This window comes from Neopsephotus bourkii, unplaced genomic scaffold, assembly GCF_033783945.1.
Source record: "Neopsephotus bourkii isolate Nb327-2 ecotype Australia unplaced genomic scaffold, CSIRO-AGI_Nbou_v1 NB_1574, whole genome shotgun sequence".
In the NCBI taxonomy this organism is placed as follows: Eukaryota; Metazoa; Chordata; class Aves; order Psittaciformes; family Psittacidae; genus Neopsephotus; species Neopsephotus bourkii.
In genome coordinates, this window is record NW_026902050.1 from 4,464,401 (window position 1) to 4,487,324 (window position 22,924).

The following is a 22,924-nucleotide window of genomic DNA, read 5'->3' on the forward strand; positions in this document are numbered from 1 at the left end:
AGGCAGAGGGCTAGTCTGGGACTTTTTGTGTCTCTTTAACAGTGCTGCCAGCAGTGCTCTCAGCAGTGCTGCCCAGCGCGTTTCCCACCAGCGGAACCACCTTTATTACCTCCATCCCTCTCAGGATTTTTTCAATGATCCAAAAAGTAGTGGTCTCTGCCAACACGCTGCGGTCTTCCTCCTGTCCAACTGGACCCTGCAGAGTTAGTGGTGGGGGACCACTTTTTTTTTTTAAAGAAAGAATAGGGGCTGTGAACGCAGTCCCCTGTGAGAAGCACTGGTACCAGTGTTTAATGTAAATGTTCATATGAGCATTTCCAAAAGCACAGCAACGACAGGACTGATTTAACTCACACAAAACACATCCAGGAAAATATATTATCCTGCCAGTGAGAAGCCAGGAAAGGATTATGCATCTGCCAAGTAAACTGAATGTATAATAAACGAATCCTACAGAAAGCATACTTGCAGCTTCAAGTATGGGAAAAGCCAGAGGATATTCCTTTTGACGCAATCAATAGCAGTGTATAATTCAGTGTATTCTAAATCCCATTATTTAATTTCAAAACAGTTTGTGATCTCATACTTAAACAAAGGTTGGTGTTAAATAACAGAAACCAAGTTATTGCAAACATGAAGAGAACGGCCAGAACCAGTCAGAAAACACTCCTATTTATTTGCGAAGGGTCTTCACAGATCTGCAACAGTGCATGCTGCAACCCAAAAAAAACACAGATTTACACAGCCAGTGGGGAAAATATAATCCCTTGCCAGGGACATTAGTTCACAGGACTGAGCAAGGCTGTGCAAAGCATCTAGTTGTCTGATTTGGGACTTTTCAGGCAAGCTCTATTAAAGGAGAGGGAGCAGGAAGCCGGCTGGCTCAGGGAGACCCGGCAGCAAGATGTCTCTCCTTCAGAGCCTCTTTCAATCCAAGAAAAAGCCAGGAAAGAGCTGTTTTAACAAGAACCAAAATACCCAAGGCCCATTCAGACCTCTGGACACTGCCTTGGATAACAAGTTCAGCTAAGCCAATCATTGAGTTTTAGCTTAATGGGGAGCTCTCAGGTGCCCCCTCTGTATGCCAGAGGCCATCTCCCAATGGGTTTTAAGCTGTCTGTAGGAAGGATGGCAAGGCAGAACGCGAAGCACGGCTCATGTCATCTGAGAAACTCCAAACAATAAAGGTTTTCTTCCCTTTCCAGAAGCAACATGCAGAGAGATGGGCTTCATAACACACAGGAAGAGAGTGATCACACAACAGAGGTCTTGGACACACATTGGCTTTGTTTGCAAGAAGGTGCTGCAGGGTAGCAGCCTCACAGCCAGGCTTTTCAGTCTGAGGCCATGTGGGAGATGAGTGGCCAGGCTGCATCAGAGAGGTCCCCTGCACTCCCTGGCTGCCTTGGTGGGCTCCACTGTAACACTCAGCTGTTCAGTTCCTTATGCCTCCTGCACATGTTCGCTGGGGTCGGGGCTGCATCCATACCCCTGTGCAGTCAGCTGCTGGGCTGCCCTGAGCCAGCACACTCAAACTGGCTTGCACTGGCAGTCACATATAAAACTTGGTTATTTTGATCTGTAAGTGCTCTTTATACATTTCTGGGTGTTCTTATTGCTGAAGTTCTTATTTTCCTCCAAAGAAGAATTCTGTACATTCAAGAAGTTGAGCTGGCTGTTGTGTTGTGCAGCAGGAGCACTGTGCAGCTTCTCTCTGTGTTTCTCCAGCTGCTCAGTCAGCAGTGGATCTAACAGTCCAGGTCCCTGCCTCCCTTCAGATACTTTGTGCATGGTGTGGGATCCCCAGTAGGTCCTTCCCGGGGTGGAGCAACAGACCACACCAGCCCACAGTGGTCTCCCTACTTCAGGCTCTCAGTGGAAGGGCAGATTTCCCTTCAAGAAGGGTATGGCAGAGCAGAGCATGGCCAGCAGTGCACCCTGCCCCAGTGTGCCTTGATCTTCCTCCTGTATGTGGGAGGATTCAAGATGTGCAAAATAACAATGGTACTGCTCTCAGTGGGTCAGCACACGACATTGTAAGGGCACATAGATGACGCTGAACAGAAAGTCTAGGAGCTTCTCCATCCTGTGAAAAAACCTTCAATGAGCAAGCTACAATGAGCCAGCTCTAGACTGAAAGTGAAATAGCACTGAAATGTCAATGCCGCAATCTTTCTTTTCCATTCTGTGCTCAAGTACACTTGTAATAATTTTCAACAAACCACTTATTTCAAGGAGGGGAAGCACAGGGGAAAAAAACCCAGTTGGAGAGAAAAGATTTTATCTCATCACCATGTTCCTTTGTCTTGAAAACTTCAGTGACTCCACTGTGAAAACATAGCACTTCTTTCTGCTACATAAACAGAGACAGCAAACGAAGGAAAGAACAGAACAATGGCTTAAAAATGTTAATTATTCTCTTGCAAGGCTGCTCAACAAAAGACTCTCTTAGGGGCATCACATGGGGCTCATAAAGTAGCCAGCGTCTCACTCTTCTGACACAGCATGAGTCAACACAAAGAATTCAGAAACAAGCTCAAAAATGGCTTAGTTTTTCTAATATGTCCTGCGTATACTTTGATAAAGAACTGTGAAGCAACTGAACGGAAATCTGTAAGGATGTACATCTGGAAATGCTTTACTTCTGGCACATCTTAAGCCATGTTGTATAAATATTTTGTGTGGCATGAACAGGCTGCCTGGTGAAACACAATACCAGGCAGGTATTTGCTGCAATATCTATAAACCAGGTATTTGCTGCAATCCCTTGCACACCCGTCCTGGGCTGAAACTGAAAATTGCTTACAGTGATGTAACTCTGAAAATATTTATCCAAATTTACCCTGGAATAAACCACTGGTGTATTTTTTTTTTCCCAGGTTCGCAAAATGCTTTAGAACCCCTGTTGGAAAAAAAAACCCAAACCCAACAAACAAAACCCTACATTAGTTTATTCTGGATTGGCCACAGGGCGAACAGGGATTGCAGAGCAGTATTGCATCACTGGCTTTGCTGTGGCTCCTGCTGGCTACTGGGGGTTGGACCTTCCCTGTGTGCTCACAGCACAGAAATTCCTCAATTCTAATAAAGCATTCTGACGCTGCTATAACAGAACACATGAAACTTAATATAAAGTGTAACAGATGACACTGATGCTGTATTCACATCAACAGATTTCAAAACATTTCAGATTAAAAGTGTTACCCTTATTGTAACAACCACAGCCGCATAATTTTGCTTCCTGCTCTACTGGCAGAGGAATAACATGAACAACTGTAATAATTTTGTCAAGTAATTCACAACATTAGAAGTTCTATTAGCAGTGGGAACAACTAATGAAATGAAAAAGTCACATTATAACAGAAGCTTAGTCTGTCAAGCAAAGTAAGGACTAGGTCATGGAAGAAATATTCCCACTAGATTTTCTGGGAAATATAAAAGCCAAAGGAAACAGCAAGCCTAGGTCTCACTCCCAGAAAACTCAACGGCACTTTTCTCGGTAAACCAAACGGAAAGTGTACTAGAAACAAACTCAGGTTCTGTATTAATAAAGCAAAACCAAAACTGAGAAAGTAAATCCAGCAGCATACTGTGGAGACCAAGACTGAATGTTAAAGTCTTTGAAAGTGTTTTAGATCTGCCTGACCTTCTTCAGCCTTCAAAGGCTCTTAGACAATCTGCAGCTCCCAAGTTTCCAAATTCATTTCACTGCTTAATTCATTAAGTCACTGAAGATCAGTATGTCATTTTCCAGCTCCAATATTATGGGAACTCAGAGATACTGCTACTGTCACGGAGTGATGGAAGTTCCCAGAATAGCGCAAATGCTAGTATCAGAGCAGTAGTAGGATTATGCAACCAATGTTCTGGAGACTAATCCCCTTTCTAGGGTGTTTAACATGTTTTGTAGACTTTGTGTGTGTGATGCACTACATCTAATCCTACCCATGAAGGCATGTTCTTTCCTAGGCTTTTTATTCACCCCAAACTCCTTCATACTCTACCAGCTCTGACTTTTGACTAGTAGACCTTGGCACAGACTCAAACCAGTACTGAACAGAAAAGCAATTCTAATGCCTTTGGACGAGCTAGCTAGGATTTCAGTAGCAGCTAAAATACTTAGTGCAAGCTCCACTGTGTCTAAGCAAAACTGGCCCATAAGCTGGGTCTCAGATGCGAGGATGTCCTACTCCTCATACAAGTCACAGCAGGAGTTCCCACTTCAATGCAACATTATCTTGGGGGTTCAGCAGGTGTTCCTAACAAAACTCCTTTTTTAAAATCAGCCATAGCCTTGGTAAATTAATCTTATTCAGTCAGACATCTTCATGTGTACACTGTTCTGAGAGAGAGCATTTTAAAATCACATTTGACAATTCATTTCATCCAATTAGGCTGGATGGAGATGTTCAGGAATAAATAGATATTTGTTCTACAATCCTACAGCATCGTTTTCCAAGAAGCCTGATTAATAGCTTTGAAATAGCATTTGCTGAAATCCCAGAGACAGTAAACAGCTTTGAAAGATTAATCTTTTAAACTGATGGGGGTAACTAATGGTGCCTGTGCAAATGATCATTTCCATAAAATCCAAGTCTGTATTTAACTAGGTGAATTTCCAAGTGGCTGCCAAACAGTCCATAGCGGCAGCTAATCTGAATCTACAGTTTGAAACTGCGAACAGGGGAACATCCACATGTAGCATCACCATTTTTAATTGTGTTGGGAACAATCCACAGGAAGCAGGGAGGAGGGGGTGGAGAACTAGCCTGAAGACCTTTCAAAGCATGGTACAAAGGAACACCATGGACCCTTTGTAGAGGTTCTAAATACAATAGCTGGTGAACATTTTTCAACCTCCCCACAGGTGAGTGCTTCTTATAAAAGGGAGGTCAGAGGCATGCACCATATGGGCATCCAGAAGAAGACTTGGCATGTCAGTAAGTGCAAATGCTCAGAAGATGCCGGAACTAAGGCAAAGAAAGGGAAGGGGCAGGGAAAGAAGTTTTGTTTGTCACGATTTGAGCACAACAAGGGCTTGCTGTAGCTATTGTAAGGGTCTTTGTTCAGCTGTTCTAAAAGTCAGGGCAGAGTTCTACTTTTTTTCCTGAGGAAAAAAGAAAACTTACCTTTTGGTGTGGAAATGTAGACTGAATGATGGCAGTTTCAAAACTATGTGTCCCCTTAAGCCGTGTCTTCTCCCACAGGGCTTTAAGGACTTGCACAGGATTACTCTCTATGGACAAAGGCTCTGCAAACAAGCTCTAAAGTAAATGTTGAAAACAGGATTTCAGGCACTTTTAAATTTGTCATTAACAAAGAGCATCTCATTCTTACAGTGAGGCAGGCATGCAGATAACTGGGGGTTAGTTCATTTCTCTGAGGAGTTATGATGGATCAGTATGCACACAATTAGATATATCCTCCAATATTTCATTTCCTCTGGGGCTTTTCTCGTTTATTGTACATTACACATCTTTACAGTCTGCGGCTCACCAAAGGTTATCTATCAACTACCACTATGCACAGCCACTTGCATGTCATTTTCGTATTGAAATGCTAGTCTATCAAAACACTAGCGGCAGTGGCCTCTGTGAACCAGGTGCAGTTCTCGGTGACATGCAACTGTCTGGGAAAGACACATTATTTACTAGTTAATGCAAAGTGATGCTTAGAAGCACTGCAGGTTTGTGTATGTTTATTTGGACCTGACTGCAGCTCTTGGTCCTTGTGTGGGGAAGAGTAACAGTGCAGCAATTGTGACTGCACTGAACAGACAGCATGATGAAATGCAAGAGAAAAAAACCTCCACAGAACACATTCAACACAGATTTTGCTGGCAGAGTACAGGAATTTTCAGCCTGTGAACATTCACAAAACAAGATGAAACCTGTGTTGGGTTGGGTGCTTTCACTGCCAAAGCTCCCTGTTTCAAAGGACAGCAAGGATACAACCTTATACTGCTTCAAATTATTCTAGTATTTCAACAGCATTAGGTTCTTTGTTGTATAAACTGCACACAAAGTCAATGTTACAAGAACACTACTGTGGCTGAGAGAGCTTAGCATTTCAATGTCTACTATATCTATTTGCATGCAGGAGGCAAGTTAAAGAGTTCACAAGAAAATCTGATTTTCCATATTTCCAGTATTTGATTTTGCAATATGAACCATGAACCTACTTTTAATGTAGGTTTCCTGGATGGACATTCCTCCCTCTCTTTGTAAGCAGAAACTGAACAATCCTAATCCCACTGTTTGGCATCCAACTGACACAGACGCATTTCAGTAACATTCAACTGGGAATTTTATCATGGCTGAGGCAATGCATTTTTTTCCGGCTAAACTCTCAGAAACAGCCAGATCATTTTGTTCGAATTAAAAGGGAGAAGCAGCCAGCTCCAGGCAGACACCTGGCACGGGAAAATGGCAGCCCAATTAGTCTGTGTTTGGCAAATTTATGAGTGACTCTAGAGAAGGTGTTAGAAAGGGACACGTTGGACAGCCCCTTGCTTGCTGCTGCTACCATAGTGATGTGACCCTGTCCTGCTTTAATCATTAATAATTGTAATGCATTAATCGCATAGCATTAGAGGATTATTTTAATGAATGAATCTGTGAACCAAAGCATCCTATTGAAACCACTCTAATATTAACACTTACTCCATTTTTGTCCCATCACTTAACTGTAAGACAATTTCTCAGATCTTCACTGACATATACTTCTCCTCCTATTGTCCTACAGTAATAATTTGCCATTTCACAACTTCCATCCAAGGATTTCGAAGCATGCTAAAACTATTCACTAATATTTTAGAAATTAAATAGAACACAGGGTCATGAAGTTAAGGACCTGTTCTGGAGACCTGGGAGAAAAAGTCTCTCTTGCTTTTACTTTTGCAGAACACAGAGATAAACAGAATATGGAGTGATTGGCAAAAAGAGAAAAAAAACGTGGTAACTAGCACTGAAACAGTCAGAAAGTGTGTATTAGCCATCTGTCTGTAAATCTATGACAGACCTGCTGAAAATGACATTTTTATCACCAGCCTTTCATTTAACTTATTAATAACACACTATAAATACATTTTATGTCAAATTTATCTCTTGTACAGTTTCACAGGCTTAAATAACATCATCCCAGGGCTGAATTTAGGGCCCTGTATTTCATTTAGTAATAGTTATATACCCAGTACTTAAAAGCTACAGGATTTCAAACAAAAGAAAATAATAAATTATCTGACATCAAACACCATCCTGATGCACAGCAGACTCCAATACTCAAGTGCAACACAAGAGGAACCCTTTAATTTCCTTCCCTCTTCCCCCCCCCCCCAATTAAAATTGAGTATTAAGTGCTGTGTTTACAGCATGCTTGCAAAGGCAGACTAAACTGTGATCCTTTGAGCCTGGCTCTGGCAGCATGGAGGAATTCTTCTGTCGGCTCCTTGGCGTGGGAGCCCAGGGCCAGGAGTAGCACTGGAAGAGCTGGAACAAACTAACAAGACTGTAGTGAAAGAGGTGCTGCAGTGGGACAAATGCAATTACCCAGCTCAGAGCAGGGAAAGCAGTGGGCAATGGAGGGATCAGTGTGTAGGGGCAGTGTCTGAAGGAAGCAAGACCCAATAGAGACACATGGGGATGGAGAAGGAGGGCAGTGGGCACCCCAGTGCAGAGGAATGGGGAAGGAAAGTAGTATTTCCCCTCTGAGCTGGGAACTATGTGAAGCTCAATAGTCCTGCTGGCAGGGCTAAATTCAGAATTACCTGGGAAGGCGTTAAAGGGAGAGATTTTTAAGTGAAGAAATGATCAGGAAAAGGCAAGGCATGAGGGATTAAAGGCGGAATCGGTGCTTATGTTGTCAGTGCAACTGATTCAAACCATCAACCACAGAAAGAGCAGAGGCCGTTGCGCTGAAGTGCAGTGGCAGGGGCAGCGGAGGCTGCAGAGTGGCAAGCGAGAAAAGCCAGTGCTGCTGCCTGTCTCCTCTGCATCTGCTCCTCCTTTCACATTTTCGTGTGGTTTTGTACTTTTGTCCATGCTTTCCAATACCTGTTTTCCTCACATCAGGAATAAAAGGATACACCTGCAACATAATTAATTATCTCTGGGTCCTGTTAAATACTATCTCTTTCTTCAGGTTTTCCTTTGCAGAGTAATTCATCTCCTTTATTTTCTTCACTTCCTTTGCTCTGCTGTCACTGTCCTCTCCTTCCCCAATCACCTCTCAGCTTGGCTCCTGACCATCCCCATTCCTCATCTACAGCAAAGCCCCCATTCTCACAAGCAGCTTACACAGGCACCTCCAGATCCAGAGAAACCACTTCTTGTACTGAAACACCCAAATACTCCCAGTGACCTGCATTTTTAAAATCCTTTTTTTTTTTTTTTTGTACGTATTTAGGGACTAACACAAGGAAGAGCAATTCAAGCAATTAAATTAACAGTATAACTCGCTGTGAATATTTTAAATTTCAGGTAAATCCTTTGTATTTCTAAGGTTGCTTTAGGGTTGCTTGATTCTATGAACTGCAGCAAACAGCTTTATATAAGTTGAGAAATTGAAGCTTACTATTTTAACACAAACCTCACCTTCTTAATCTTGAAGTGTGAATGTAGTGATTTCTCTTACAATGTAATACGATTTGTAATCTATTAAGAAAGTCCACATAGGTCCAAATACTGGGCTGGATTTGGAAACAGTATTAAAATGGGGAAGTAGCTGTAGGGTTGGTAGGGGAATAGCAATAATCAGATTTGTAAATCCTGCTCAGTCAAAATGTCTGCAGTAAGAAGATCCCAGTGGTTGCTGCACCTCAAACCTCCACCTGCAGCCTCAGGGTTGACTCTGCTCCCCTGCAAATGTACTGCAATGTTCCTATTCATTTGCAAGGCACCTGGGACTTACTGGAAGTTTTGTCTGAATGAGGGCAATAAGGTTTAGTCCCACCTTTTTATCCCCAGACTTTGTAATGTCACCAGACTGTTTGAATTTGTTGCGTTTAATAGAAATATAAAAACTTACAAAATGCAAAATGCAAAATCATTTCAAACTACTACAATGGCTTTCTGAGAAATCACAGGGGTCACAAAGCACAGCGGGTTAGAAGTGTATTTAACAAGATAAAGTGTTAAAACATTCTTTCCAAGTGCAACGTGAACAGTGTAGGGATGCCATGAATTTGTATTGAACACACCTGCTGGAAGAGGAACATGATATGGATCCACAGTGAAGGTTGCTGGCTGATGAGGGTAAAACTGGACTTACTGTACAGGCAGTAATGGCCCTTCAGGGGACAGCTGAAGAACAGCTTTGCTACACAGCTTCTAACAGTATCTAGAAATAAATATACAGAATATTAAAATTAACTACATAAAAGACAAAAACCTGACTGTCCATTACCAGTGGGAGAGCATGGATTTCCAGTAAGGGGGTATCTCAGCCTGCGTCAGCTCCTGCAGCTTTCAGAACGATACTAGGGAAATTTGGTCTCATGTGCTTTAAATCTTACATAGTCATCATTTACTTCCAAATGCAAAAGGTACAAGACAGTGCACAGTCAGGCTGTTTACATTCCTATTTCTTTCTCCTGCATTTGATGCCAATATTTATCTTACCAAAACAGGCAGATCTGTCAGAACCATTCCTTACCACAAAACAACCACATGGGAGTCTGATATCTGTAGGATCCTCGCTGAGACTTTGTGTAGCTAAAAGCTGATGTCTGTAGGGATGGAGGAGTGCATCTCCTAGCTAGGAATGGGCTCATTCAGCCGCTAGTAAAAGCTACAGTACTTTCCATTTGCAGTGGATTCCGCAGAGCCAAAAGGTGCATAACTCAATTTACAACACTATTGTGCATGTCGCATGTTCTCTGTGCAGGCCATCTTATACATTTATCATCAAAAATACTACCATTTCAAAGAAGAGCATCAGTGAGTATTCACTGAGCTGTGTGTCACCTCAGGGAGCCGAGTTGCCAGCCCCTGCCCAGCACTGTGAGGACTCCAGCTTCAGTCCCTCTCCCCATCCACCCAGGAGCTGTAGCTCCAGAGCTCAGCTCCACCTGAACCTGCCCATGCAGAGATGCTCTTCCTACAGCCTGGCTTCTAAGGGGTCCAGGTCCTACAACTCCCACTTCTTACCAAGCATATGTACTACAAATCTGCTGGTCATACCCAATTTTTACACACTAGGCCAGGGAGCAGCAGCTTTTGCAGCTATTCTGAGAGGCAAAACCCTCGAGGCACAGGAATCATCGCTGCTGCCATACTGCAAGGCACAACGTGACACACTCAAATCATCAAGGCAGTGCAAGGGCAGCCACTATCAGAGCCCACTGGTCACAATGCCAGACCAGCCACAGACTTTGCAGAAGAAAGCATATGGAGAAGAAAAGGCACGGAGCTGAGGTCCAACTGGACAGGAGGCTGCAGGTGCATGCACAGGAGAGTTACACGCCAGGAAAGGTGGGTAATCACCTTTGAATGTCCATTCACAGCCACAACTCAGTGTCACCCACTCAACACAGAGGTTTTTCATCAAAAGTGCAGTCTGGCTTGCAGTCCCAGCTCTGGGGCACTACAGACAGGCAGAGCATCTCCAGTTCTCACCACTCTGCTAAATACTGACCATTTATGCCATCTGTGATCATGTCACCTGTTGATAAAAGTCCTACAGTGGTTACATGCAATTTGAAGGTGACATTTGGGATCAGCTGCTCAGTACAGAGCTATAGTGTCACATAATGTTACCTGACTCTGAACTTCCCTTGCTTGTTTTAACTGGAAATGAAGCCCTTGAGATGCACAATTCTGCTTTTGCAGAATATTGACCTTGAACCCTAATTTTCTGTCTTTGATTGATTACTCAGAATGATAACAGCATGTTAGGGATAACCTATTCAGACCTTTTTATTAACTCAAAATAGTAGTGGTATTTTATATCCCCTTTAAACAGGAGCAAAGAGCTATTCAAGGTAAAAGGCATGGAAAACATGAGACAGAGATCCTTAGATCGTGACCGTGACGCAAATACAGGAGAGAGCTGTGACCTCTTTACTCAGCTGGAGAGTTGAATTTGGAAAGGGAGAGGAACAACCTGACCCACCAGCTAACCCAGTTTCCTAGCTAAAGGCAGGAATGATAGACAGACAGATGAGCTGCCATGCAGTGGCTGATGAGCCCACTACATCTATGCACCAAGCTACTGTTGCTCACTTCTCCTGGGGCCCTGGCTTGCCAGCCCCTACAGAGCCAGAGCTGAAGTGTTTTCAAAGAGAAGAGAGCACAGTGCAGGCTCCTGTGGCACTGGACAGCCAGATCTCACCGTGCAGCATCCACAGAATGAATCACCAGTTGAGAAGGCTGACACGGGGCAGCTGCGCAGGCAGCATTACTCAAGAGTCTCGTGGTACCCTGGTGAGCCCCTGTGTGGTGAAGGTGTAGGAATAAAATGCTATAAGAGAATATCCTAACTGGGAAAATGAGTTGTAACTTTTTGGAGAACATGGCTATGAGGAGACAGTTTAAATAGCATGACCTTCTGGATCTACTGACGAGAGCCAGGAACAAGGAAGACAGATATCAGAAGGCCTTTCTGTCCAGCAGCAGACCATCTTGGAGTACTTGTTGGTTTTAACATTTTTCATTTATCAGGACATTAAAGCATAGGAGAGAAATGTAATAAATTCAGTATTTCACATAGTGTACGAGGAGTGAGTTTACCAGAAGCACGAAAGTCTGGGTCCCTGGAATGAAAGTATCAATGGATCAGATTGTCTCTGAAAATGCAGAAAACTCAAAACTGAGATGTTGGAAGCTATCGAAGACGCTATAGAGTAGCCAGACAGTTGTTAAGGTGGGAAAAAAACTTCAGAAGCTGGTAAGTGGAAACCACTCTGATATCCTTTGAGAAAGCTGTTTGAAATTGCTGAGTAAAGGAGGGCACCAGTACCAAGCTGGGGCTGCAGAGCTCACTCAGACTCCACTGAGGCACAGAAGGACTCTGAGATGTAGAGGCACAGGAAGATTAAAGGAGTTTGCAAAAAACAGTAGAGTCATTACATGTGCTATGAGGAAACACACACAAGCCAAAGCAATTCATAATATTTGGAAATGAGCACAAGAACCAAACCAGATCATAGCAACCATAAAGCAAGGGATGACAACAGCACTCCTTCCTCAGAGGAGCTCAGCAATATTACAGCAAATGAAACTTGGATTATCTGGAAACCAATGGGGTATTCATTAATCTTTAATCACAAGCAGGTGCAAAAGCCAAATAGGGGGCAGAAGGAGCAATAGTGAAAGCAGAAGAAAACCCACAGGCACTAGGAGGTCAGAGGGTCAGACCAGGCAGTAAGCTTTCTTCCCAGAGAGGGAGTTCATGAACCAAGTCAAAATGATGAGCTGAACAAGACTACAAGCATCACCTGAATCATTTCCCACCAAAGAGACAGGAGGAAGGACCTAGACCAGTCCTAGCTCCCCTAGGCTATGGGTGAGCCAAAAAGAAAACCATCCATATGTGCCTCTAGAGTAGCAGAAGGCTACTTTGAAGATGTTTCTTTTCCTGTGAAAGACCGATGGAAAGAGGAGCTGAAGTGGGGCCACTGCTCTTGTCTTCATCAAACACACCAAAAAGAGAGGCACCTCTGTGGTGTTAGGAAATACGGCACTCTTTCCTCCTGCAAAGGCCTGAAAAAATGAATATGTTATAGGAGAATGTTGCCTTGAAGGAGGAAAGAGCCCACACAAAGTGGTGGCTTGATGCCAAGCGCTGAGCATTTGTAGACTGCTCTTTGAAGAAAACAACATTAATTGTGCACATTGACTAAATCCTGTGGAACTGTAGGAGTGCTGTTTGGATCACATCAATAAACTAAGTGCAAATATACTCTTGAGATCTACAGTGGGACACTATTAGAAGGGTGTGTATGACCATTAGCTTTCAGCAGTAGAAAGCCAGGGCTTAGCTAAGTCAACAAAGATGCAAATGCTGCTAAACTGAGATAACTGAAAGATGGGAGATTTAGATTAGATATTAGGAAGAAATTATTTGCTATGATGGTAGTGGGACACTGGCACAGGATGCCCAGAAAAGCTGTGGCTGCCCCATCCCTGGAAGTGTTTAAGGCCAGATTGGATGGGGATTTGAGCAACCTGGTCTAGTGGAAGGCATTCATGATCCTGGCAAGAGGGTTGGAACTGGATGATCTTTAAGGTCCCTTCCAACCCAAACCCTTCTGTGATTCCACACTGCTCCAAGGAGGCTGCTGACAGAATACTTTTCCAACAGCATGGTCCAAACTAAAGACCCCTGTTTTGTGCATCACAGATGATAACAAAACTTTAACTTGAGTACACTCAACCAGAAGTAGAGGCTTGATGGTCTTGGTTCCTGTGTGTGAAAAGTGTAATAGCTCATTATGGGAAATCACTCTTAGCTAAAAGAGACTATAAACCACATACTGCCACTGTGAAAAGAAGCTGGCAGTCAATGCCTTCCTCTTCAGTTAGGATGGCAGTTATTTTTTCAGTTACAAATGTATGAATTGACAAGAAACATGGGAGACGTTTAAAGGCTGCAGGCAAACATTAGAGTACATTTAGCAACTGTGCAAGGCAGCAGAGTCCAGAGCTAGATTTCCTGTAACCTACAGTGAGTCCACAGTAAGTCCACATCAATCTGATTATATCCCACCTGGGCAATCTTCCAAAGAAGTCATTGCAGCTGGGAGCAGAAGGCTGCAGAATCCCAGGATACCAGCCCCCAGCTAGCAGTTAAGAGAAAGGATGCCCACTGCTAGGTGGGACTGTGTTTAAAGGGACTCTGAAGGAGGTTTCTGAATGCTGTAGAACAAAAAATTGCAAAGGTTATATGAAGATGCAAAAACCCTAACAAACTGCTTAGCAAGACATTGTGGATGACATTGAGAAGAATCCTGAGGCTGATAACACATGCCAAAATAAATGTAATTTCAAGGGCTGGAGTCCATGCTGGCTGAGGAAAAAGTTCCTGGAAAAAAGTAGCATGCATTTGTCAATTCCAAGTGAAAAAATGCCTCCTACTCAGACACTCTTCAAACCTTTGGCATGAGTGATTACTCACAGCTATTTCTGCATGGATGTGCTGAATTTGGCAATATCTGGTAACAAGCCAAAGTTCCCTACGTGTGTTTTTCAGTGGTTTGCAATGAACTATGAGTTTCGACATAGAACAGCTAATATCAGTTATCCAAGGTCAGCAGAAAGTAGTACTTAAATAATAAACCTGTTCTGATGAAAATTAAGATGACCCAGATACATATCTAGCACTGTTACACTATATCCTACTCAAGTGCAAACTAACACACTGGTACCATAAGAAGCCAAACCTAAGCACTGAATGTTTCTAGAAATGACAATACTACTCTTGTGTTTCCCCACTTGTGAAGCAATTTCAATTCAGTCTATTCACTATATCCTACTGTAGCAGATTAATAACATTCACCGTGGGGTTTGATATTTCTAGTATAATATTGCACTTTTATAATATACTATTGAAGGATCCCAATGAACCATTATTTAAACCTCAACATGTCCATCACTGTAGGTCATTTTTACTGTGCCTTGTGAGTAAGTTAGAAGTGTGGCATGATCATTTAGGAACAAAGCATGCATGTGACACATACATGTGTGTGCTTGTGCTCAGACATACTCTGAGTGAAAAAAGGTGCTTTTAAAATCATTGCAGTATTTATGAATTGCATACATTTATTTCATACAGAAGTATGAATTACTGATGTAATTCATCGGTACAATACACAGTTTAAGAAGATACACTTTGGGCTTCCCTAAAACACACGTGCATAAGTCAGGTGAGCTTTAGGTAAGCTATATTGCATACTTTTCCCAGTCCATCATTGCAAGTTATATAAAATACTGTAAAACAAGCATCAACTTTGTGTAATTCCAATGGATTTCAGAGGAGTTAAAGCACAGAATATACAACATAGCAAGACCAGGTAACACTGTGAGATTGGAAGGCAGTCATTTCTAGGGAAAACAACTCACTGCATTTGCACTTGGCAATGCAGAACAGCTGACAAAGGGAAATCTGATGGGTGAGCAGGGATTGGGTCTGTAGCTTTAGCTAGGAAAGGGGGGCATACACCAATTTTTGCTAGGAAGAACAAAAATAAATCACTTGCAGGTTTGGGTTAGCAAAAAAGCTTTGAAGGTGAAAAGAAACCAGTCTCAGCCTAAGAGGGTGGAGACAATGTAGTTCCCTGAATCCCTGTGTAATTCCATGTGTGGAAACATGCAACCACTCACCCTGACTTCATGTGGTAAGGAAAGATTAATTTTCAGATTATCAGTAAGGTACAACACACAGGAGAGTCCTGTCAACAGAACCTATTCGCTCTGCAACAGCTCCCTCAGTACACAGCACATCCTGATGAGTGTTGGCAATCCAATGTTGACTAAAGGTCCGTTTAATATGCTTTAGAGCAGTGAAGTACAAGTTATGGCAAAGATGGATCTGCAGCTCTTTAATATAATTGGTCAAAAGTATGTAAGGGAGCTCGGAAGTTAAAAACTAATTTCCCTGAGGACATTAAGTCTATTACATTGGTCACAATTAAGCTACACATTTACAGACTCTAGAACCATTTTTTTTACTTTAAAACCTATTGCCTCTTCTAAATGTGAAAAGCAAATTTGAAGCAGGGTGTTGATGCTGATTTCTATTTCACCAAAGAACCTGTCCCATCTGACCTAAATTAGGAGTTATGGAAACACCATTCCAGCCACTAGATCTGTAACTCTAATAGCACTTCTGTACTGCACAGGCTCATAGAGGCTTTGACTGTAGAAAAAGAAAAAAAACCAACCCGAAATGAGACAGACTTTGTCTTATGAGTATTTAGGAGTGCTGGCTCCTGGAGCTGGATGATAGATGCAATTATTTTGTTTAGGGCAGGAAAATCCCTTGCACATGTCAACACATCGAAAGATAATGCATGAGGAGGAAAGGGACAGCTCAGGGACAAGACAATATAACATCAGGTATGTCTTTATTGTGGCACTTACTTAGCATAGACAGGCCTGGGTAAACGCATGCATTACCCTAGTCTGCACGCCAGTCATTCCCATAGCCATGCTGCCACTATGTTACTGCCTCAAGAAATGAGATTCTTGTGCATTCTTGAGTGTCTGCTGGCTAAGCCACACTTTGACTTTGTCAGAGACAATTATGGCACATTTTGTACATCTCCTTAGTGCTCCCATTTGTGACATCAGAGAAACCAATTTCTCAGCACTTGGGGTCTCAGCCTGTGACCCCACATGCAGGTGGAAATGTGGCCAGCCTGGATCTATCCCCTGCTCAGGGAGAGGCTAGCAAGCTCTGATGCAAACCAGGTCTGTTAGGTGAGAAGTCTGGGTATGGGTCGAGAGTTTTGTTTAGACTAAGCAGCTGCTCAGCAAAGGAGAAAAGATACATCCATTTCATCTCATTAGCAGCAAAGCAGTATCTGCTGCTGCTGAGTATCTGGTGTAACACACTGCACAGACAGAACTAGTGCTTCTTTTATCCAGTTACCACGAATCATCCCTATTGACAAGCACCTAAGAGCAGACCTGAGCCAAGACATTTTAGAGCTCTGTGCATCCCTCCACTCAAGCAGCTCCTCATCACAGCTTCTGCCTGGGCATTGTACCTAGCTGCACCCACATCCTGCTCTCCTGCATCACTGGCAGCAGTGGCTGGTGAAACTTGGGCACACCTTCTCTGTAAAGAATGATGAGTTCTCCTCCTTCCTCAGCTTGGCTTTGGCTTGGAAGGAGAGTCCGAGTATCACAAGGAAAGGGATTTTAAAAGATGAAGAATGTGTGAAATGGAAGGCACAAAACATCAGAGTCACCAAAAGCCCCAAAGGGCCAGGACTGATTAAGGTCCCCAGGAAAGGCTCCTCCAATCAATAAACATTTCTCATCACGTCTGCTGGCAAGTGTCAAACTTCTAGCAAGAGAATCAGGAACAATTTGTTTTTCCTACAGGAAACAAGAGAATATATGTTGCAATTTTAAAGTTCACTACTAAGTGGTTGTGCCTGGGAAAAAGAACAAAAAATATACACAGAAGAATATCAGTAGAGTTGTTAATTGTTGTTTATTCCAACTTAATACGCTGGGCTAAAACTGGAGGTTCATAGGCAAGTAGGTCCAGAGCCACTGGTTCTGGGAACAATTAATGCATTATTTGATTTACATTGGTAAACCTTTACTATTAAATAAAATCTGTTAATAGGAGTAAAAGTACCCTCATAAATTTCCTGAACAGAATCAAACCCAGCCATAAACATGAAATCAGGGAATAAGAAATGGATGCAACTTTTTAAATTTCAGTTTTAAGCCTTTTCCGGCTTCCTCAGTTTCCTTTGCCTGATCTCTTCATTTTGCATTACAAATAAGTGTGCAAACAATAAACACGTTTATAGGAGAAAAGGGTAATTTTTAAAGCAACCAGCTTCAGGAAATGCTGGTTTATATTTTTTTAACACTACTAGCTTTGCATGTGTGCCATAACTCAGTCTGACAGATTTCACCTCCAGTAGGTTACCAAAAAATACATGGAGAAGGCATAAATGTAATGGGGTCTGGACAGCCACCGCAATGCACTCAATACACAGAGTCCAAATCTGAGTGGCAAAGACCACATTTGAGAATGTACAGATCAGCTTAACTTGATAAAACCTTTTAGCTTCCTTCCCTTTACTATCAAGGCAATGAAAAGCCTTTGTCATGTGGGAAGATACAACAGGAAAGTATCTGTACTACAATCCTCCCATCTTAAGAATCAAAAGTGCGTTTACGTTTCTGCTGCCTGTACTGATGACATCATGCAAAGAACCCATAAGGTGTGTGCAGGAAAGTGGGATCCTGAGAAAATACCCTGGGGTCCTGCTGATGCCTGGCTCTTGTGTCCCAGCTGCATCCTTCAGCTGTCTCTGCCCAGCACCCGCAGCATGGCTCACCTTGCCTGCACAGTGGGGTGAGGAAGGACACAGGAAGAACCATTAGGTCCATCCTGGTCCCACCCAGAAGCTCAGAAGTCAAAGTCCTCTGGCTAGGCTTTTCCCTCAGGAGAGTGATAACACCACCCCACCACCATTCTCCCAGCTACCAGGTAAAGTGCATCTGGAGACCAGCCTGTTTAAATTGATGCTTCCAGATTAGGTGTAAAACACACATGATTTCCTATTATCACATATACGAAGATAGCAAGTTGTGGGTGTGTTCATGTTCCTGTTATGCGCCCAGTTGCACTTGGAGTTTCTCCATGGTCTAACGACACAGATCACCATGAGCGCAATGGCCAAACTGTGAGTTAGCACTTCCATTCTCACTGCCTGCCCTCACATTTGGGATGCATTTGAAATACCAGTCCTGTAGAATAAAATGCCAACTAATATTTTCTTTTGGCTGAGTAGCAGCAGAATTGATCTCTGGAAATGCTGGCCTGAACCTATGAAGCTTTGTGATCCCACTGAAGGACCAGAGGTCCATGTGTTCCAAATCAACATTTGGCTTATGGAATGCTGGAATTTATCAGACTGGTGCAGGGGCGAGCACAGCAGGGGAGCAATGAACTTTTCCATCTACACCATCATATGGTACTGATTATCTCTCAGTACAGCATAAAACATAACAACAACCAGATTTAGGGCAAGCATACTGCAACCTGTTTCCCCTGCCACCGCCTCCTCTTTCAGCATTGCTATTAATCCCACAAAATGTTTGCTGTTTGTTTCCTCCTGTAGGGCACCAAGGAGCCAGGAGTGACTCACTACTATAAAATGATTATTTTTCATTGGATGGCATTGCATTTTGAATGTGGCTTCAGTGACTAAGGATTGAATTATCTCCCTGTGCTCTATCCTTTTAAAAAGGCGGCTAGGCAGGCTGAAGGTGTGCAAATCCTTCACAGCATCCTCTACACACAGTTATTATAAAATGCTTTCTTTCCAGCATCTTGCTTGACACTCAATGCTCTGAGCTGTAGGCATTAATGGTGGCAGTTTTATCCCATTTATCCAAAGAGCAAGTAGAAATAGAGTGGAAAACAAGGACCTGCCCTCAAATTATAACCAAATCCAGCAGCTGTACAGGCTTATGTCTGGGAACCATCTGACATCAGCCACTCCCAGAGGCAGAATACACATGCCCATGCATTTTATCCACCATCCCTGTGTATCTGGGAAACAAGAATAAGTCATCCAACATGCACAAGACCTAAAAATTGCCCTATGCAACGGTAATTGGGTTACACTCTTTTGAGAATGGGTTCAGGTTCCAGCTGGATGTTGTGGTATTCCCTAAGCCAACTCTGGCAGGTCATAACACTAATAATGAGTAATACAGGAATGCCATCTTTCACCTAAGCCTTTCAAAGCAACCTCCTCAAACCACTGCCAGCCCTATCTCCCCAGAATGGTACATTTAGACCTAGTAAAGCAGAAAGGCTGAAAGACTTTTCAGAGAGCACATACTGCGGCCAGTGGAGAAACTGCAAATGCAATGTGGGAAACTTGAACACAGCCTCTTGCTCTTAACCACTCGGACCCAAAAACAGTGGAACTCCTGCCCAATGTATACTGAAAAGCAACAACCAAACTCAGGAGTGTTCAGGAAATTATAGCTGCACAAGACTGGGCCACTGCTATCTGTAAAATCCTGAAGGTACCGATAAGATGTAAGATCACAAACCGTTTGGAAAAATATGGGCAGATGAAAGCTGTTTGCTTAGTTCTGTGAAAGCTAAAGCATCTCACAAACATGGTGGCTTTCTTTTTTATTTTTTTGAGGGAAAGATCCACAGGATTAAGAGGATTAAAGTGATGAACATAACATAAAAGAATGCCTCAAATTGTTAAGGTATGGCAGAAATGGGAATCTGGGCAAAGTGGCTCAAACTAAGCAGGAAGTGAACCAAACCATCAGCCCCAAACCGAAACAAACTAAAATAAATGGATTTTTGTGGTTTTGAATGCCTTCTTTCTGCCCCAGTTTAAATCCCCTCTGTGACTGCAGTGCTAGTTCCAAGAGATTCATGTATACGTATACACACACGCATCTGGTAAGCTGTTGTAGCTTGCCTGTTCTTCAAAACGCCCTCAACTTAGACATTTTCTTAGTAAAAGACATTTTGGCTAACAGCCCAGCCTTAACCCTGCTTCTGCTGTAGGATCATCACCCAGTGCATAACTCTTCTCTGCTTGAAGCCAAAAATAGTAAATACTAAGTCAGATAAGAGAGCTTTCAATGTGTATAGGAGACATCTTCAGACTGTCACAGACAGACCATGGGTCCACCCTTGCAGTTCTTAATCCCTTCACAGCTGTAAAACCTAACACTTAAGTTAATAATGCATACATTTTGACACACAGCATAATTCAAATGAACTTATAAGATAACAAGAAGACTGAAAAAGCACACCCCATAAAGCAAAAACATTTTGTGAGGGTAAGACCTACACAGCAAATGTCTGACTCAACAGCAAAAAAGAAAGTTTACAAATCACAGACAATGTTACAGAGCAGAGGATGAAATCAAAGACATGCAGGGGACCTGGTAATCAGATCTGCCCCCTTACCCACACTCAGAGTCAAGAGTGCCTGTGACATTGCAAGCTGTATTTGGTTAAGAAAATGAATTTTCTCAATTTTCATCCTTTCAAGGGATGTTCAAACAGCAATTCTGATTTGAGTCAGAAAGCCCCACCAGGAACTTATCCTGGCATTAGCTTGCAAAAGGCAAGTAAGAGAGTTCTAACTGAGGAGTGCAAGAACAGAACAAGCACACAGCAGTAACTTCCCTTCTGGTACCTCCATCCATGGTTCCGGCAGTTCCAGAGTTGGGTGATATTATTTTGATAACTCTTGAATGGCTCTGATCCCTGAATTTACCTAACCACTTTTGAAAACAGGTACCCTTTCAGCATACTTATGTACTGTAGCAATCAGCTCTTCCATTTAATTACATGTATATGTGTTAAGAGGTGCCTGTTTTGTGTATTTTGAATTGGCTTCCTGACAACTTCATTACATGTTCTCTAGAACTTGTATTAGGATAGACAGTGAGCCACCACTCCCAGTTAATGTTCTCAGTCCTTTAAGATATTGCAAATCTCCGTCAGCTGTCTCTTTTCTGGACTGCGGAGTAAAAGGCCATTCTTCATATGGAGGCCCCTAAATATCCTCATAATCCTGCTTACTAGTCTCATTTGTCCTTCAAGATTCAGGCTCCACTTGATGCAGACAATGCCATAATGATGTCATTTGGTCTAATTTTCTTAATAATTCTTCTCTTGCTTTTTTCCCCCCAGCTACTAAGAACTGAACTGAATGTCCTCTGTCCTTCTGCAAGGCAGTGACTCCATATTTGGAAAACCTTCAGCAACCTCTTGCTTTCATTCCTACAGTTCTTGGTATCGGTGACACCATACCTGGCATGGGCTGTACACGCTAATTCCGGATGTACCCAAAGGTATGCAAGCACCTTCTGTTCTCACCAGTGTGTCATCACAGCATCCTTTTGGGGATGCCATCCAGTCTCACTTTTAAGCAATAAAGCATTCCCCATGTTCACAGACAGTCTGCCCAGAGGTTGGACATCACTGTCATTAGAAATGCAAGCAGGGGTTTCAATTCTGTTTAAGTGAACAGAATTTGACCCATTTATTACATAGAAATTCTTACAACTGACATTAACGGTCTGTTGACCTGTGTCTGAGCTACCACTTGAAAGCCCAAGGAAAGCATGACCAACAAAAAGGTATGTGGGAAAATTTGCACCCTCTGTTATTAACACACTGCAGTGCTATTTTCTTGCAGCACATTTTGCCACTATTTCCTTTACTCTGTTTCATGGAAGAGTGCTCTGAAGTGCATATCTTTTAATATTTACCATGGTTTACATATTAAATTTCCAGTTCAACAAACTACATAAGCAATGTAAAATTAGCCAACTATGTATATTAATATTTTCTAAAATTATTTTACTATTTTCTAAATACCTTATTTGAAAAGTAAGCCCTGCACATTTGAATAGGCCTTTAGAGTGTGCGGGAATCACAGGAGTCCAATAACTGAAAGTTTTTATGGGGTGATTTATTTAATATCTGAAATATTAACAAAGCTATCCCCTGAGTAATGAGCCAGATTTCTTCAACATATTTAGAATGAGTCACATAAATCTCCTGATCTGCACATGTGTCCCTACTCAAAGAATTTCCCTAAGAATGCTAGTTGAGGATTTTCAGGAAATTACAATAGTTTGAATGAATTTAGAAATAGTCACATGCTTAGAACATGTCATAATAAGTACTTTGGAAAGGAAACTGAGCAATGCATTTAGAAATATTGAACTTATTGCATTCGATTAATGCAAGGTCATACCACTCAGCACTTGAAAAGCCAGCCTGTTCACTCTCATGTTTCCACTGTAATTTTACAAAACAAAAGTTTTATCATTAATTGTGTCAAATAACTATTTCAAGTAATAAATTTGGAATTTATGATATTTAGAAATCTCTTCAGAAACATAAGCTTTTAAAATACGGTTATATCCCTTTTATGGGTAGAAACTGCTTTTCAACTTCTTGACCACTGAAAAAGTAAACAAATATTTTATCCACAGAAGTTGATATCTGATGAACCTGAAGTTCTGTAGTATTAGAAGATGAGGTGTTAGGTGGCTGCAAATCAATTTGATTTATGGAGTCACCTACTCTTTGGAATCAACATGGTCCATTGAAGGGCTGAGCTGTGAATAGTTCACAACCACCAGCAAGTGTTTAGATGCACACAAATTCATGTAAATAAGAGTCTCACAAACCAACCTAAAGTATTTACTTCAAAGAGAAGTATCAAAGACCC

At 42.3% G+C, this 22,924-nt stretch overlaps 1 protein-coding gene across 2 annotated transcripts in view; it reads right to left on the reverse strand.

The window, feature by feature from the left end:
- The window catches only part of VEPH1 (ventricular zone expressed PH domain containing 1), an 81,479-nt gene that overhangs the window by 16,237 nt on the left and 42,318 nt on the right, over positions 1–22,924 (reverse strand). For both annotated transcript variants that reach the window (XM_061371615.1, XM_061371614.1), the window contains exons 9-10: positions 9,197–9,336; positions 5,130–5,264 (exon numbers count right to left, since the gene is read on the reverse strand). In XM_061371615.1, coding sequence (XP_061227599.1) covers positions 5,130–5,264; positions 9,197–9,336 — 275 coding nt within the window. The remainder of the gene's footprint in view (positions 1–5,129; positions 5,265–9,196; positions 9,337–22,924) is intronic.